This window comes from Eupeodes corollae, chromosome 2, assembly GCF_945859685.1.
Source record: "Eupeodes corollae chromosome 2, idEupCoro1.1, whole genome shotgun sequence".
Classification (NCBI taxonomy): Eukaryota; Metazoa; Arthropoda; class Insecta; order Diptera; family Syrphidae; genus Eupeodes; species Eupeodes corollae.
In genome coordinates, this window is record NC_079148.1 from 39,507,294 (window position 1) to 39,521,049 (window position 13,756).

Here is a 13,756-nt window from a genome sequence, read left to right on the forward strand (position 1 = left end):
AAACGAACAATTTTAAATAATGGAACAAAAACAGAACAAAGTTAAAACTAATAAGTAAATAAGCAGAATTGTCGATTTTGGAGGAAATATCAGCCAGAAACCTTGCAAGAGCTACCAATGCATCCAGAAAAAGTCACAGTTTGCTGCGGTTTATGGGCTGGTGGCATCATTGGGGCGTACTTCTTTAAAGACGATGCGATTCGTAACGTAACTGTGAATAGTGAACGCTACCGTGAGATAATATCCAACTTTTTTTGCCAAAAATGCAAGAACTTGACTTGCATGACATGTGGTTTTAACAAGACGGTGCCACATGCCACACAGCACGCTCAACAGTGGACTTATTGAGAGGTAAGTTCGGTGAACATTTTATTTTTCACGTTCGGGACCGGTCAATTGTGCGCCCATATCGTGCGATCTAACGCCTTTCGACAATTTTTTGTGGGGCTATGTTAAAGCTCATCTCTATACAGATAAGCCCTCTTCAATTGACGCATTGGAAGACCATATTGAAGCATTTATTCGTAAAATACAGGCCGATATGGTGGGAAAAGTATGTTAAAATTGCACTAAGCGGATGGACCGTTTGAGGCGCAGTGAAGGTCAACATTTGCATGAAATAATCTTCAAACATTAAATTATATTGACCGTGCTATCAATTCAAACAAAGATTTCATGCATTTTTCCAAGTTGTAGGTGTTTTTTTTGAAAAACTTTCTTATAGCTTTAAAAAATCACACTTTATATGACATTCTTCTTTTTTGAACAGCGTTCAAAAATTAACGTTCAAGAGCTGAAAAATATTGAGAATTCTCAACCTTTTCCGAAAAAAATAAAATTCTCATACAGATACTTTTCTCAGGATCTGAAAATTTCAGCCCGCTCACAAAACAAGCTAAATTATTCCTTTTTCTCGTTTATTCATTCGTGAGAGATCAGATAACTAAAATTCCTTTTAAATTTCGTTCTCTTACTAAAAAGTCTAAAAAGATCGGAAAACAAATCAAAACATAAAGTTATTCAATTGGCAAAAAGATGTCTTTACAAACTAGAAATAAATATTTAAAACTGGAAAAGGCTTTTTATGAAAATGTTTGGCGTCAGTTTTGATAATTTTGATTTGAGAAGATTTCGTAATGAAAAAATGCTACCATTTTAAGTAAAGATTAAGCAACTGGAAGGTGTAGAAGAAAGTAGAAATAGTAAGCAGACTTACTACATCAAGGGTACAACCGTCCCTTAAGCAGGTTTTCGAAAATACCCCACTTTCATAATTATTAAATCCTTCTTGGCCCTAGAAAACTTTCAGTACATGCCCCGCTCTGGTTCGAAAACTCAAAAATTACCTAGGAGAATTCTTCTTTAACGATCTAAATCATATCAGCATAATAAGCCTCTCACATTTCGTAAGGGACTCAAACTGGTTCCATTAAGCTTAGGAAGATTCATGTGGTATCACAATGGGCCATTGAACTGGCCTAAGTGTGTCCGTTTCCATCTTGGACTGTCACTTTAACCTAACCTAACCTGTATTATTTCAATAGTAAGCTATACGAGTATTATAAGAAAACATGTCTCTGTTATTAATGTAATCTAATTTTCAGTTACACTACAGATCTATCCATCTGTCTTTAGGAGCAAACGTTCAAAAAAAACAATAAATAACTTTTTACTAGTTAAGATGAAGAGCGATTCGATTGAAAAACCTAAAACAGTATTTGAATACATTTTTACTTTTATTAAAAATCAAATAAATAACGGATCTTCTGCAATTACTGCTTGAACCAATTTAATTTTTCAGTTACCAAAATGTTATTTATTTTTTATTTTATTTTCAAAGATTACAAAAATAATATTCGTGACGAATTAAAAATTCATTGTGACGTATGTAGGTATCATATAAGTTTAAATTTTTTAAAACTACTAAAATTTGTCCCACAATTCCTGAAAGTAAAATTTACAATGTTCCAATATTGAACACAAAATTGTATTAACTAACAAGGCCCCACTTCTTTTTAGTTTTCGGGCCCATTAAGTACTAAAACGCCACTGATAAACACATGTTCATACATATCACTACATCACCTCTAGTAAATAATTAATAAGTTATCATAGGCCCTCTCCACGTGAAGGGTTATTGATAACCAACAATTATTTAAGTTATCATAGTCTCCATGAATTTGATTTACCTACTTAGATGTTGATTATTTAATCAAGTGTGTTTTACATTTTCACGCTAATATATTGTACTGTTTTCAATTACACCTGAAGCAACAGGTGTTTTGACAAAATATCAACTTTGTCTTTTAAAATAACAGCTAGTTATAGTATCAACAATCTTATCGTATGATTTTAACATAGACCTTTAGGGCAAATGATAAACTTAAACCTAAAGCGTCTCCACATTGCTAAGCTCCTTTATACATATATTCAATCTAACCAACAGTATTCTTACGTTTTGATTTCATCAAATTATTGATGCCCAGTCACGATCTCATTGAATAATAAATACAAGTTTAAATTAACCCATCAACCAATTTAAAAACGTTCTACATATCACAGCAAAAGTGTTTAATCAAGTTTAATTAATTTAATAAAGATCAAGTAAATTTTGCAGCGGTTTAAGTATTATCAAATTGAGAATCGACCTTAGAATATAATATATAGCCATAGTTTACAAAGACCGAGAGTAGGTTTTGAACTCCAAAAACAACATAATAAAGGAGGACAACCTCCTCAATCGATTAATACAAGAAACGTGTAGATATTTAAGAGCAAAATCCTTTTATGAACGAAACGAAGTGGTGGAGCAGAGACTGAAGAAATGAAGTATCTACAACACTGAATACACAAAGGACGAATTTAGAAATGAATCGATATTTTCTTGTGTAGGTACCTAGTTAAGTAGGTAGGTTACCCATATGTCCCTAAAAATAGAATTCTTTCTTTTTTTTCAATTTGATGATGGAATCCTAAATTAGTAGAAAAAGAAAATCTCTATTATTAAATTAAACAATAATAAAAATGAAACTTGTATGAAAATAGAAAATAAAAAGTAAAATTTACATTTCCATCATGTCCGACAAAGAATCCAGGACGATTTGCCTGCCGTAAATCCTGATAGCCACTTTCTAGTTCAGTGTAGGACATGTTGCAATTTCATATATTTCTGTATTCCTGGTCATTCGTGTAAAAAGACTCTGATTTTATTTCAACTCGAATTCGGATCAAGGATGTAAGGTATTAATTAATTAATATGCAAACAAAATGATTGGGAAAAGGGATAAATTGTTATAGTAAATGATAAAATGCGTATTAAGTAGCACATAGGTCGATTTTTCTTTTTGCTTTTTAAATTCAATTAATTTTCATTGTCCGGGGGTGTGTCTGCTTCCTTTGTTGTTTGATTGTTTTTTTTTTGCTTTCTACTGTGAAAAAGGCAAATTTTGTTAGGAAATTTACCAAAAAATTAACTAACAATAAGTTTGTTAGTTTTCACTTAAACTGATATACTTTGCACTTTTCCCACACGCGATTTTCATGATCGAAACACTCAAACTTTAGGGAAATTTGAATGAAATTTTCATTCTTTGTTTATATGCAATAAAAATTGTTATATAATAAGTGAGTTTTCCTTTTAATAGCCACGCGTTTGTTTGAGCTAGAGCAACTCAAAGTAGCAAGTTTATTCGCGGCGCTTTGATGTCTGCCTGGTTGATTGCTGATTTGATTTTTAGTTGCGACACTCTGAACAAAAATCGCAATGAAAAACTTTTCGATGAAATTTTGTTGAAATCGGGAGCAGCGCATGTCAGAAACAAGGACAGCTGATTAAGAAAACAGCAGTTGTCAAACGACGGCGCCAAAATTTTCGGCGAATTTTTAACTGTGCAGTCAGATGTTTATTGACGTAGGCGAAATAAATTTTGTTTATAAACAACAACAAATCGATACAAATTGTTTGAGAGTGAACTCTGTGTGCTGCGTTTACATTGGAGAGTTGTTTTGGGTATTGCCAGGTTGGTTTAGCGATTTTCTAGTAGTGACAATTAACTGAGTGTTTTTTTAGATGTGTGGTTTTCAAGAAGAGATATAAAGGTTATAACAACCAAAAATCTAGCTTCATTATAAAGACCAAAGTTTGCATATATGTTTTCAATATGATTTCCGGTAAGTGGTCGCCGCATCTGCTCGAGGCCTACCACTTTTTGCAGTAACTGTGGGCGTACTTCAGTAATAAAGCAAAGAATATTCTCTTCCAAGGCGTCAATCGTTTTGAGCTTATCTGCGTAGAAAAGCGACTTATCATAATCCCTCAAAAAATTGTCAAACTTTGAGGCCACGTCTGCCAGAGACCCACGGAACTGGGAGAATATGTCAGCCGAATATTGAACGCAGCATCCGATGCTTCACGTGAACTTATTATCTTGCTAAGAAATTTTGCACGATTTGCTAACGTCTATTCCCTATGAAACTGCAAACTAACCTGAACAAAAATCAAGTGACAGCTGCCACACGTCTCAAAAATAATGTTATGAAAGGTTTTCCAATAAGAGGCATTTTTTTATAATAACACACTCAAGGGTATATTACTACCCATATTATGCAGAGGCACAGTGTGAGCACTAGGAAAAGGAGAAAGGGTTTAAAAGGAGATGTCGGTGCACATTGGTTTTGAATTCCTGAATATTGCAATGACTAGGAAAGACAGAGTGTGGTAATGCATTAAACATTCGCGTAGTACGGCTAAAGAACAAATCTCTGCATTTGACAGTACGGCCGAAGTTGGGTTCGAGGGTATACTGATGAGCATTCCTAGAAGCGCGAGTATTACGGTTGAACTGTTTAAGGGGAGGAATGCAACTGGCTATTTCACTGGAGCATAGGCCGTTAAAATAACGGTAAAAAAAGGGTCAGATAAGAGACCTTACGACGATGTTCAAGCTTAGTAAATGAGCTTATGATGGTATTATCATCTATCAATTTAAATGTTCTACGTTCAATACTATCCAAGAGGCTTAAGTAAGTTGCAGGAGCACCAGCCCAGAGATGGGAGTTATACTCAAGCTTTGGACGTATGTAAGTCTTGTAGATAACAGCCAGATCAGAAGGGGTGAAATATTTCTTGCATCACCTAAGGAAACCCAAATACCTTGCGGCATTTTTGGCGACATCGCGTATGTGATCATCCCACAAGAGGTGGTTGGTGACACACATACCGAGAATATCGAGATGTTCAGTTTCCTCGATGCAAGTGCCATCCATGGATAATGGCAATGGGGGTATATCTCGCTTTAACGCATTGCGTTTTTATTAATATTAGTTTATCTTTATTAATTGTTTAAAAGAAAAAGATGGAGTGTACAAAAGTAAAGTAAGTATATCAAACAGGAAATTCGTTGTAATACAAAAAGCAAAAGGTAGTTCAGAAGTTAGTCATACAATAAAAACTCAGCAGAGGGGGTTAACTTTAAATTGATATGTGTACATTATAATTTAACATTTAGATGTGCGTATTATTATTATTACAACAGTTTTCGAAGCATTAAATTCGGTTTTTTAATCCCCATTGAACAATACTGTTTAGGTCGGAATTTAACGAGCTTATTATATTTTGTCGTTGCAGTTCCACATCCGAAGAAGAGGGATGTGAGTCTGAAAATGAATATGAAAAGCTAAGAGTACTATCGTCAGCGAAACAATGTATTGGATTAGAAGTTGCAGACGGGAGATCATTAGAAAAAATGAGAAAGAGTGTTGGAGATAGAACAGAGCCCTGAGGCACACCAACATTTATTTCATGGTTTTCAGACTTAAGTCCATACAATACTACTTTTATTGAACGATCCGAAAGGTAATTACTAATCCAATGAAGGAGGGATTCATGAAAACCAAAATCACACATTTTCGATAAGAGAGCCTGAATCCAAACCCTATCAAATGCTTTTGAAATATCTAGTGCAATAATCTTACTTTCTCCAAAACGATGTCAAGATTTGCTCCACTGTTCGGTGAGATGAACCATGAGATCACCAGAGGACCTATTGCTACGAAAGCCGTATGTCATTAAGAAGCTTTCGATCTTTCTTGAGCTGATCATTAATCAGCGTTTCCATGACCTTGGAAAGAAGGGACGTAAGTGCAATCGGTCGGTAGTTAGAGGGTGAGGAAGATTCGCCTTTTTTGGGAATAGGCTGGACAAATGCCGGTTTTGCCAGCGTTGAAGAACACCTCTTCAGAACAATAGCGGGGATACCATCCGGACCAGCGGATTTATGTGTGTTTAGATCTCTTAGGACTCTTGCCACAGTTTGAGTGCGAAAAAAGATTGGTCCCATAGAATCACTAACTCGCTCAAGTACAGACGGAGTCATAACACTCACTAGCAGCGTAGAATTGGCCGTGAACTGCCTAGCAAGGAGATTAGCTTACTCTAAAGAGCTAACAAAAGGAGTGTCATTGACATATTTTATATGCAGCACCATATTCTTAGTTTTCAATACGTACATTGGTCTTCGATAACTTGACAATTTTCATCTTAAATTTCTTCAATCGATTGTGGATTCACGTGACTCCATAGATCACATTCTCGAGCTTCAAAAATCTTAAAAGTTTAGACCTAGGCACATAAGACTTTATGTATAATAATGGTCTAGTGTAACTGAAATGCCTTATTTCAAAGATCAATATTACGGGCTAAAGCAGCAATATTTTCAGTTGTTCTTCAGTGAAGAGCACGATAGAATAAAATTCTTCACTTCATTACGTTTTACGTAGAAGGGTTTCTTGTCAAATTGGTAAAGGAATAAGTTATATTTATTAAAATACAAAATACAAGTCGAGATCGACTTGTAGCTTGTCTGAGAAGTTTTTTGTAGACAATTATGTTTTAGTAGTTAAAGTAGAGGTTGGTTAAGTAAAGGTCCGAATTGTTGTTGGCTTGGTCAATATGTACGTTTAAAAAAAGCAGTTGTTTGATAAGTCCCTTATGTTCTCTGAACCTGTCCATTTTTAACCCCAAAACTTAACATATGCTTGGAAAGATAGAAAAGAAGAATGTATTATTAATTATCCAGTTTTCCTAACGAAAGGTTAATGTCCTCAAATAGTTCGTGCAGAATTTTTAAAGTAGAATGATGCACCGGATTTCATTTTTTTTAATCAGACCAAAAAGAGTTAGTAATAATAAATCTAGGTAAAGACATTCCGTTTTCAGGTGGCCAACGTTATTTTCAAAAAACATGAAACGATAAGTCATTCTTTTCGGTTGAATTTTCCAGGGTTTGGTCTCATGAAAATTGACTAGAATCGTCCCAAATTCGATAATTTGGTTTATGAGCGGACACATTCATCCAGAACCAATCTCTTTCGCTGAAGATGGTTTACCTTCAGCCCCCAAGTCCCGACGTAAAATTCACAAAGTTTTAGTCCATAAGACGGTCAAATTCTTGTAAAACACTCAAAATCGACTGCTTTATATTAACTTGCAGATCGAGCGGAGCAGATCTTGCGTTTTATTTATGTATGGTTATGGGTTGATCGTTTAATGAACATGAAAACTTAAATGTATCCCACAAGCTTTTAAAAGTCATCTCGATAGGACGAGAAGTGGGCAATTCACTCGGAATGTTTCCCGGAACTAAACAAGGTGGTGTTAAAAAATGATATCCGATAACGAAAAAAAATGCTCAATAAAATGTCAGGCAATTTGACTGATGAAGTCTAAACGCATGCGAATGCGTTTAATCTCATGTTGGATAGGCTATTCTGGATAGGTGGTCCAAAATTATTGTTAATCAAAGTTTTCCATGGTAAATTTTAAATTTTCACCTAATTTTTACTAGAAATTATAATTTGAAATAAATTTTCGAGTTCCTTCATTTTCAACATTAACACAAAGTTATCCGGGTACCCTATCTATCTGAGATTGAACGCTGCCTTTTTCTCCCATATTGGCACTTTAGATGTGTCCCAAAATAAATCATATACCCATAGCGGTCGAAGGGGACCATTACACGATTTGTAATTGTAATTGTAATTTATTTATTAGTTTAACAAACTCTTAATTCTAATTTACAATTCAGTCTTTAAATTAAGTTATTATAAAGAAGATAGGAAATTTTTGATTTAAATACATTCAATATAGATATTATTTTCACATTACTAGGGAGCATATTGAAAAGTTGAAGACCTTTATAGTAGGTTGTTTTTATATATATATATTTATTTTTAATTTGTTCTTGCACAACCAATTGTTCGCACCATTCATATCAAGCTGCATATTCTCCTCACAGAACTCTAAGTTGCGACCACATATATAAATAAGAGTATCATCGGCAAATAAACATACTTTTGAACATGTTAAACATCTTCCAAAATCATTAATATACAACAAAAATAATAAAACTCCAAGTTCCGCTCTCTGGGGTACACCAATAGTCACTTTTTGGGTACTGAAGGTAATATCATTAATCTTAACATCATAGAGGAAATATATTAATATTAATATTATAATATTATTATTATATATTATAATATATTTCCTCTATGCTTAACATTTTGAGTTCTGTCAGTTAAATAACTTTTAAACCAATTCATCTCATTTCCACGAATACCATATTTGTATAATTTTCTCAAAAGTATCTCCCTATCAATGGTTTCAAACGCACGTTTGAGGTCCAAGAAAACAGCCAGAACAGTGTTACGTTTTTCCTTTTCCTTTTTCCACTCATTAATGATCCAGCATATGGAGGTTTCACACGAATGACCACGCCTAAATCCTGATTGCTCTTCACATAAAAGTTTATTATTTTCAATAAAATTTGTAAGTTGGACACAAACTATGTGTTCCAATACCTTTTTGTAGGTCGGTAGCATATTTATTGGTCTCCATTCTTCAGTTGTTTTAGCATTTTTGACTTTTTCAACAGGAATGATATCAGCATTCTTCCAACTCTCTGGGAACTCTCCATGGTATAAAGACAAATTTATTATTTGAAGCAGTGATGGAAGAATCACATCACTAAAATCTAATAAAATCTTGCAGTTCAAACCTGACCAATCATTTTTCTTATTCATTTGTTTTACTGCTTCTATAAGATCATTAAAATTGATTTGATTAAACTGGAATATGTCTTCATAGATTGGGATTTCATCCGAATAAGTTAGTTTGGGAATACTTTCGCTAATGTTTACATACTATCAATAAAATATTGGTTCAACGAGTTGGCTTTATCAATATCAGTTTTTATTTGAAATCCATTTATCTCTAGGTCATTGACGACACTTTTTTCTTCTTTAAGAATATACCTCTTCAAAGATTTCCAGAGACCTTTCTGATCACCTGCTTTTTCACTTATTTTCGCTTCTATATACTCATTTTTTGTTTTTTTACATTGAGTTTTATAATAATTTCTAGCAATTTTATAATTGTTCCAACCATTTAGTAAGTTTGTATACAAAGCTTTGTTATATAAAATAACTTTATTATGTTTTAGATTAATTAATTCATTATTAAACCACTCGATATATGATCCTTTTAATTCACTAAAACACCCATTAAAAGATACCAAGGAATCTTTACTGAATGAAAAACCTTATTTAGAATTTCTATAAACAAAATTTTATTAAAATTGTTCGTATAAATTCAACGCTCAAAATCTTAAATTTTTGTACTATGGTTTCTTTTTTCAATATCTGAACAATCTTATGTAAACTCTTAAATAGTTTTATTCTAAAAATGAAAAATGAGATAATTGTCCTTCTCTTGGTTTTTTGATGCAGAACTTTATAACCTAAATATTGTGTGTATCAAAAGACAGAAAACAACAAACAAATAAAATTAATTTCTTTACAAAATAGAAGAAAATGCGCAAACTGTATAAAGTCATAAACAAACTTAATATAAAATGTCCATATAAATAAACTTACAAATCTAATTCGATGTGATTTCATTTAAGAACTTCTTTGACACCGCCGAAAATAGTCTCCCAACTGAATCCGTTTTTACCTTCTTCCACTGTTAACTTACAAGAGCTTGGAATCTTCGAAAGCAATTCATAGAACGGAGTATACTGTTTCAGGCAAGCCGAATCACCAACAATAATCAATTTGTGTTTGGATCTGGTGATGGCCACAGTAAGACGACGTTTGTCCTCCAGAATTTCCACACCCTTACTCTTCTCCAAGGTCTTGCACGATGACGATCCCGTACGAGTACACGAATAGAATATAACATCTTTATCTCGTCCTTGGTATTGATCAACAGTGTTAACCTCAACATTGGAAAAACCAAGATCACTCATTGATTCGCTGTATCCACAGGCGATTCTATTCAAGAGATCTACTTGTGCCCGATAGGGAGCGATAATTCCAATGCGACTTCCATCGAAACCGGTTTGGAGAATTTCTTTGACCAATTCGAAAATCACACCAGCATCGCAATAGTTTGTGTATTTGAAGAGTTTTGCGTTTTGAGAGCGGTCTTCTTCGGTGATGTTCTCCTCCTCAGAGTTTCTCCTCAGATTGCCAAATCTATTGGTTCTCTCGAGACAGTCCAAAGTGTCGATGAATACAACTGACTGATCAATATGACTCTGGAGAGCTCTTTGCTTCCATTTCGCTGCAGTTATGGGTTTCTCCAATTTCATGACTCCACTGGACACTTGGACATCGTTACATTTCAACTCGCCGTTATAAGTCAACTCATTAGCCAACTTGGTGATGGTTTTATTCATGCGGTACTGCAGCGACAGGACGGAGGTAGCATGAGGGGAATCCAATCGCTTAAACAAACTTTCATCAGCTCCAAGGGCTCGAGCTTCCTTCGAACGAATCAAAGGCGGCAGCTGATCAGGATCTCCCACTAAAATAAACTTCGAAGCGAAAAATAATGGACGCAGGGCAGTAGCTTGGAGGACTTGTGTAGCTTCGTCTACAATGCAGTAGTCAAATTTGCGATGGGTGAAGATCGTGTGCCCAGCTCCGAGACACGTTACAGCTGCTATATCAAACGAAGAATAAACCCGAGCCAGTTCATCTTCATTGCTGCACTCGGCTGTGTGAACTCTTTCAGAGTATTCCTTCAGATCCGGATGAACCCTTGAATCTGATCCCAGACGAATTATCTTCAAATCCATAAATTGCTTCAAACGCAGAAGTAAATTGTCCACAGCCGAATGAGTATGACTTGTGATGATCATAGTTTTTCCTATGAGATTCAGCAGGCGAACAATAGCGACAAGAGTTTGGGTCTTACCCGTTCCTGGGAGACCCTTGATCAACATAAAACTGTCTGTGGTTAAAGCTGCCATTGCAGCTTTCCGTTGATTAGTATTCAAGGATCCCAAAAGCGCAAGTCCAGTTTCGGAGAGAACATTTTTGGATACTTGTTTGGTGAAGGTTGGCTGCACACGTTGTATAATTATCGATCGCAACTGGTTACTGTTCTCGCAGTTGTCCAGGAGAACTCCCAAATTGGTGTAGTTGAAGATCTGCTCTGACTGTGATTCATGCTTATCCACAATGAATGTCTTTCCTTTGTAGTTGTTCTCCAGATTCCTCTCGAGATTTATGGTTATGCTGTGTTGGGAAAGATCATAGACGAACCCTGATGCAATGGACACACGCTCCGTGGTGCTTACAATCACATATTCACCAAGCGATATCTAGAAACAAAAACAAGTCATTGTATGTAGCTGGAAAGGACAAGGAAAGCAATGCATTAACTTACCTCGAAAGTTGTGATGTCTATGAAGTGGCTCTCTTTCAAGTGAAAACAATGTTGGTACCTTCCCTCATGCAGTGATTCCACACTCTTAAGACACAATTCAGTAATTGCTCTCCCACTTTTCTCTCTGGTCTTTGGTGAATCTCGCCATATGCTTCGTAAGTGATTGGACTTCTTTGCTTCTTGTTCTTCCAGGGAAAGGAGACCACACCACTTCGTAAAGTAAAACAAGTCGTCCTGAGTGAGATGTTGTGTTGTTGCTTCGGACACACTACAAAGAGGATGTGTCTGGGAAAGTTCGAAACTTGGATCAGCCTTACCAAATACCGAGCAAATGGTTGCGTATGCACAATTTCCACAAGCACTCGGATGAGATACCGGGTCAGGCAGCTCGAAAGGGGCGAATTGTTTTTTAGGTAGTGCCAGGTACTCTTGGATCTTATCCTTCGATGCATCCAAGTATCGACTTAGATAATAACTGAGTTCATTACGGAGGACTATCAGATCTCGCTTCTCGTTGCGGGTTCCATGGATTTCTCTCATGATTCCTTCTCGCAAATAGAGAAGCAATCCGGAGTCGGTATCTTGACCGGCTGCAGTCAGCATCATTTGGTATAAAATCAACTGACCTTTATGTTCGAGCGAGAATGACGCCCGACCGGTTTTCAACTCAAGAGGAAGCACATTCCTCGAGGAATTACGGTGAATCTTCACTGAAACATCAACTTTTCCCTTAAGTCCCAGTTGGGGTATCCAAAGATTCTCTTCGATGTCTTTTATTTGATCAATTTTCTCCTTAAACATACCTGCTGGGAGCTATTAAGGCTCAAATAACTTTCTAGTTCGGTATTCATGTTTTTACTTACCACTTCTGGTTGTTTCCCTTGGACGTATTGTTGAACGAATTTGAATATGTTCTCCGTAAATTTCTGGACTTCGATGAAAGCTTCTTGACGATTCATCTTGCAGTCGTACAGCGAATACATAGTTTGTTTGGATTCGAGGATTTGCTTGGAAACGTTTTCGATTTCTTGGCGGGTTCTGAGGGATTTTGCGAGAACGGTTTGGAGAATCTCATGGACTAATGAACCAATGAACATCTAAATAGAATTTAAAGAAAACGATAAAAAGATATATATTCGTTAATTACTTGCTACTTACAATTTTATTGTTTCCCTCCAGGCCACGGAAACGATCTTGAAGAACCCCTTTGCGCTGACAGAAAAGTGCTCCAACCACAGAAGTACCCGAAATCAATGTATCCGGTTTGGTTATAATGAATCCATTATCTTTGTCCACTTTGAAGCACTGATGACAATCATCCCAGACAGCTTGAACCGAAACAAGTTCATCGGGTGTTAGTTTAGTTTGACACCAAGGACCTTGGAGACGTAGTTCAGCTTCTTTCGTAGGTTCATCCTCCCCGCGAAGCTTAAGAATTAATTGATATGTCTTTTTTTCTCTTTCAACACTTTTAACTATGCATCGACACCAATTGAGGAGATCGAGCTGGGGTTGTTTGCAATCATCAAGGATGTCGAAGCCACCATCGTCGTCGTCGAAGAGGAAATCGTAATTTTCGTTTTCGGGGAAGCCGTTGTCCATTGGGACGACATTATTGACTTCTGTGCGTTGTTTTTTGGGGGATTGAAAACTTTTTGTGGGAGAATTTTCAACACAAGATAATAATCTTTTATTTTCAAAATTTGCCATTATTTAAAAATATGAAAAATACGAGCATTAAGGGACTATGAATACAAATTACAATTGGCGGGAATATTTTCATTTTTAAATTATTTTCATATGGTTTTAGTTTTGTCAAATTCCGTTGACATTTAAATTAGAGAATCGAATCGGTTGAGAGATGAAATCGAATTCTTGAAAAACCCCTTCCACAGGGAATTTAAAGACGTTCAGCGAACATTTAACTGACAGTGGATTCCACAATGGTGGATATTCACTAAGTTAGTGGCTTCCGAAGCAGGACAGTTCACCTCCGCCGGTTTACCTCTGCCAGTTTACCACCGC

At 35.7% G+C, this 13,756-nt stretch overlaps 2 protein-coding genes across 10 annotated transcripts in view; both read right to left on the bottom strand.

The window, feature by feature from the left end:
• Window positions 1-3,786, bottom strand: part of LOC129947675 (inositol hexakisphosphate and diphosphoinositol-pentakisphosphate kinase) — a 51,295-nt gene extending 47,509 nt beyond the window's left edge. For 3 of the 9 annotated variants that reach the window (XM_056058335.1, XM_056058326.1, XM_056058334.1), the window contains exon 1: window positions 3,067-3,784. In XM_056058335.1, the coding sequence (XP_055914310.1) occupies window positions 3,067-3,150 (84 nt within the window). In that variant the 5' untranslated portion in view covers window positions 3,151-3,784. Of the gene's footprint in view, window positions 1-3,066 lie in introns of all 9 variants that reach the window. The other 6 variants (XM_056058324.1, XM_056058329.1, XM_056058314.1 and 3 more) reach the window with 5 other exon arrangements.
• Window positions 3,787-9,801: 6,015 nt separating this feature from the next.
• Window positions 9,802-13,560, bottom strand: LOC129947678 (DNA replication ATP-dependent helicase/nuclease DNA2). The gene is made up of 4 exons (XM_056058337.1): window positions 12,890-13,560; window positions 12,595-12,828; window positions 11,732-12,544; window positions 9,802-11,666 (listed from the first exon to the last, which is right to left on the bottom strand). Exons 1-4 carry the CDS (start codon window positions 13,439-13,441, stop codon window positions 9,951-9,953), a joined length of 3,315 nt encoding a protein of 1,104 aa, XP_055914312.1. The 5' UTR covers window positions 13,442-13,560; the 3' UTR covers window positions 9,802-9,950.
• Window positions 13,561-13,756: the final 196 nt, after the last annotated feature.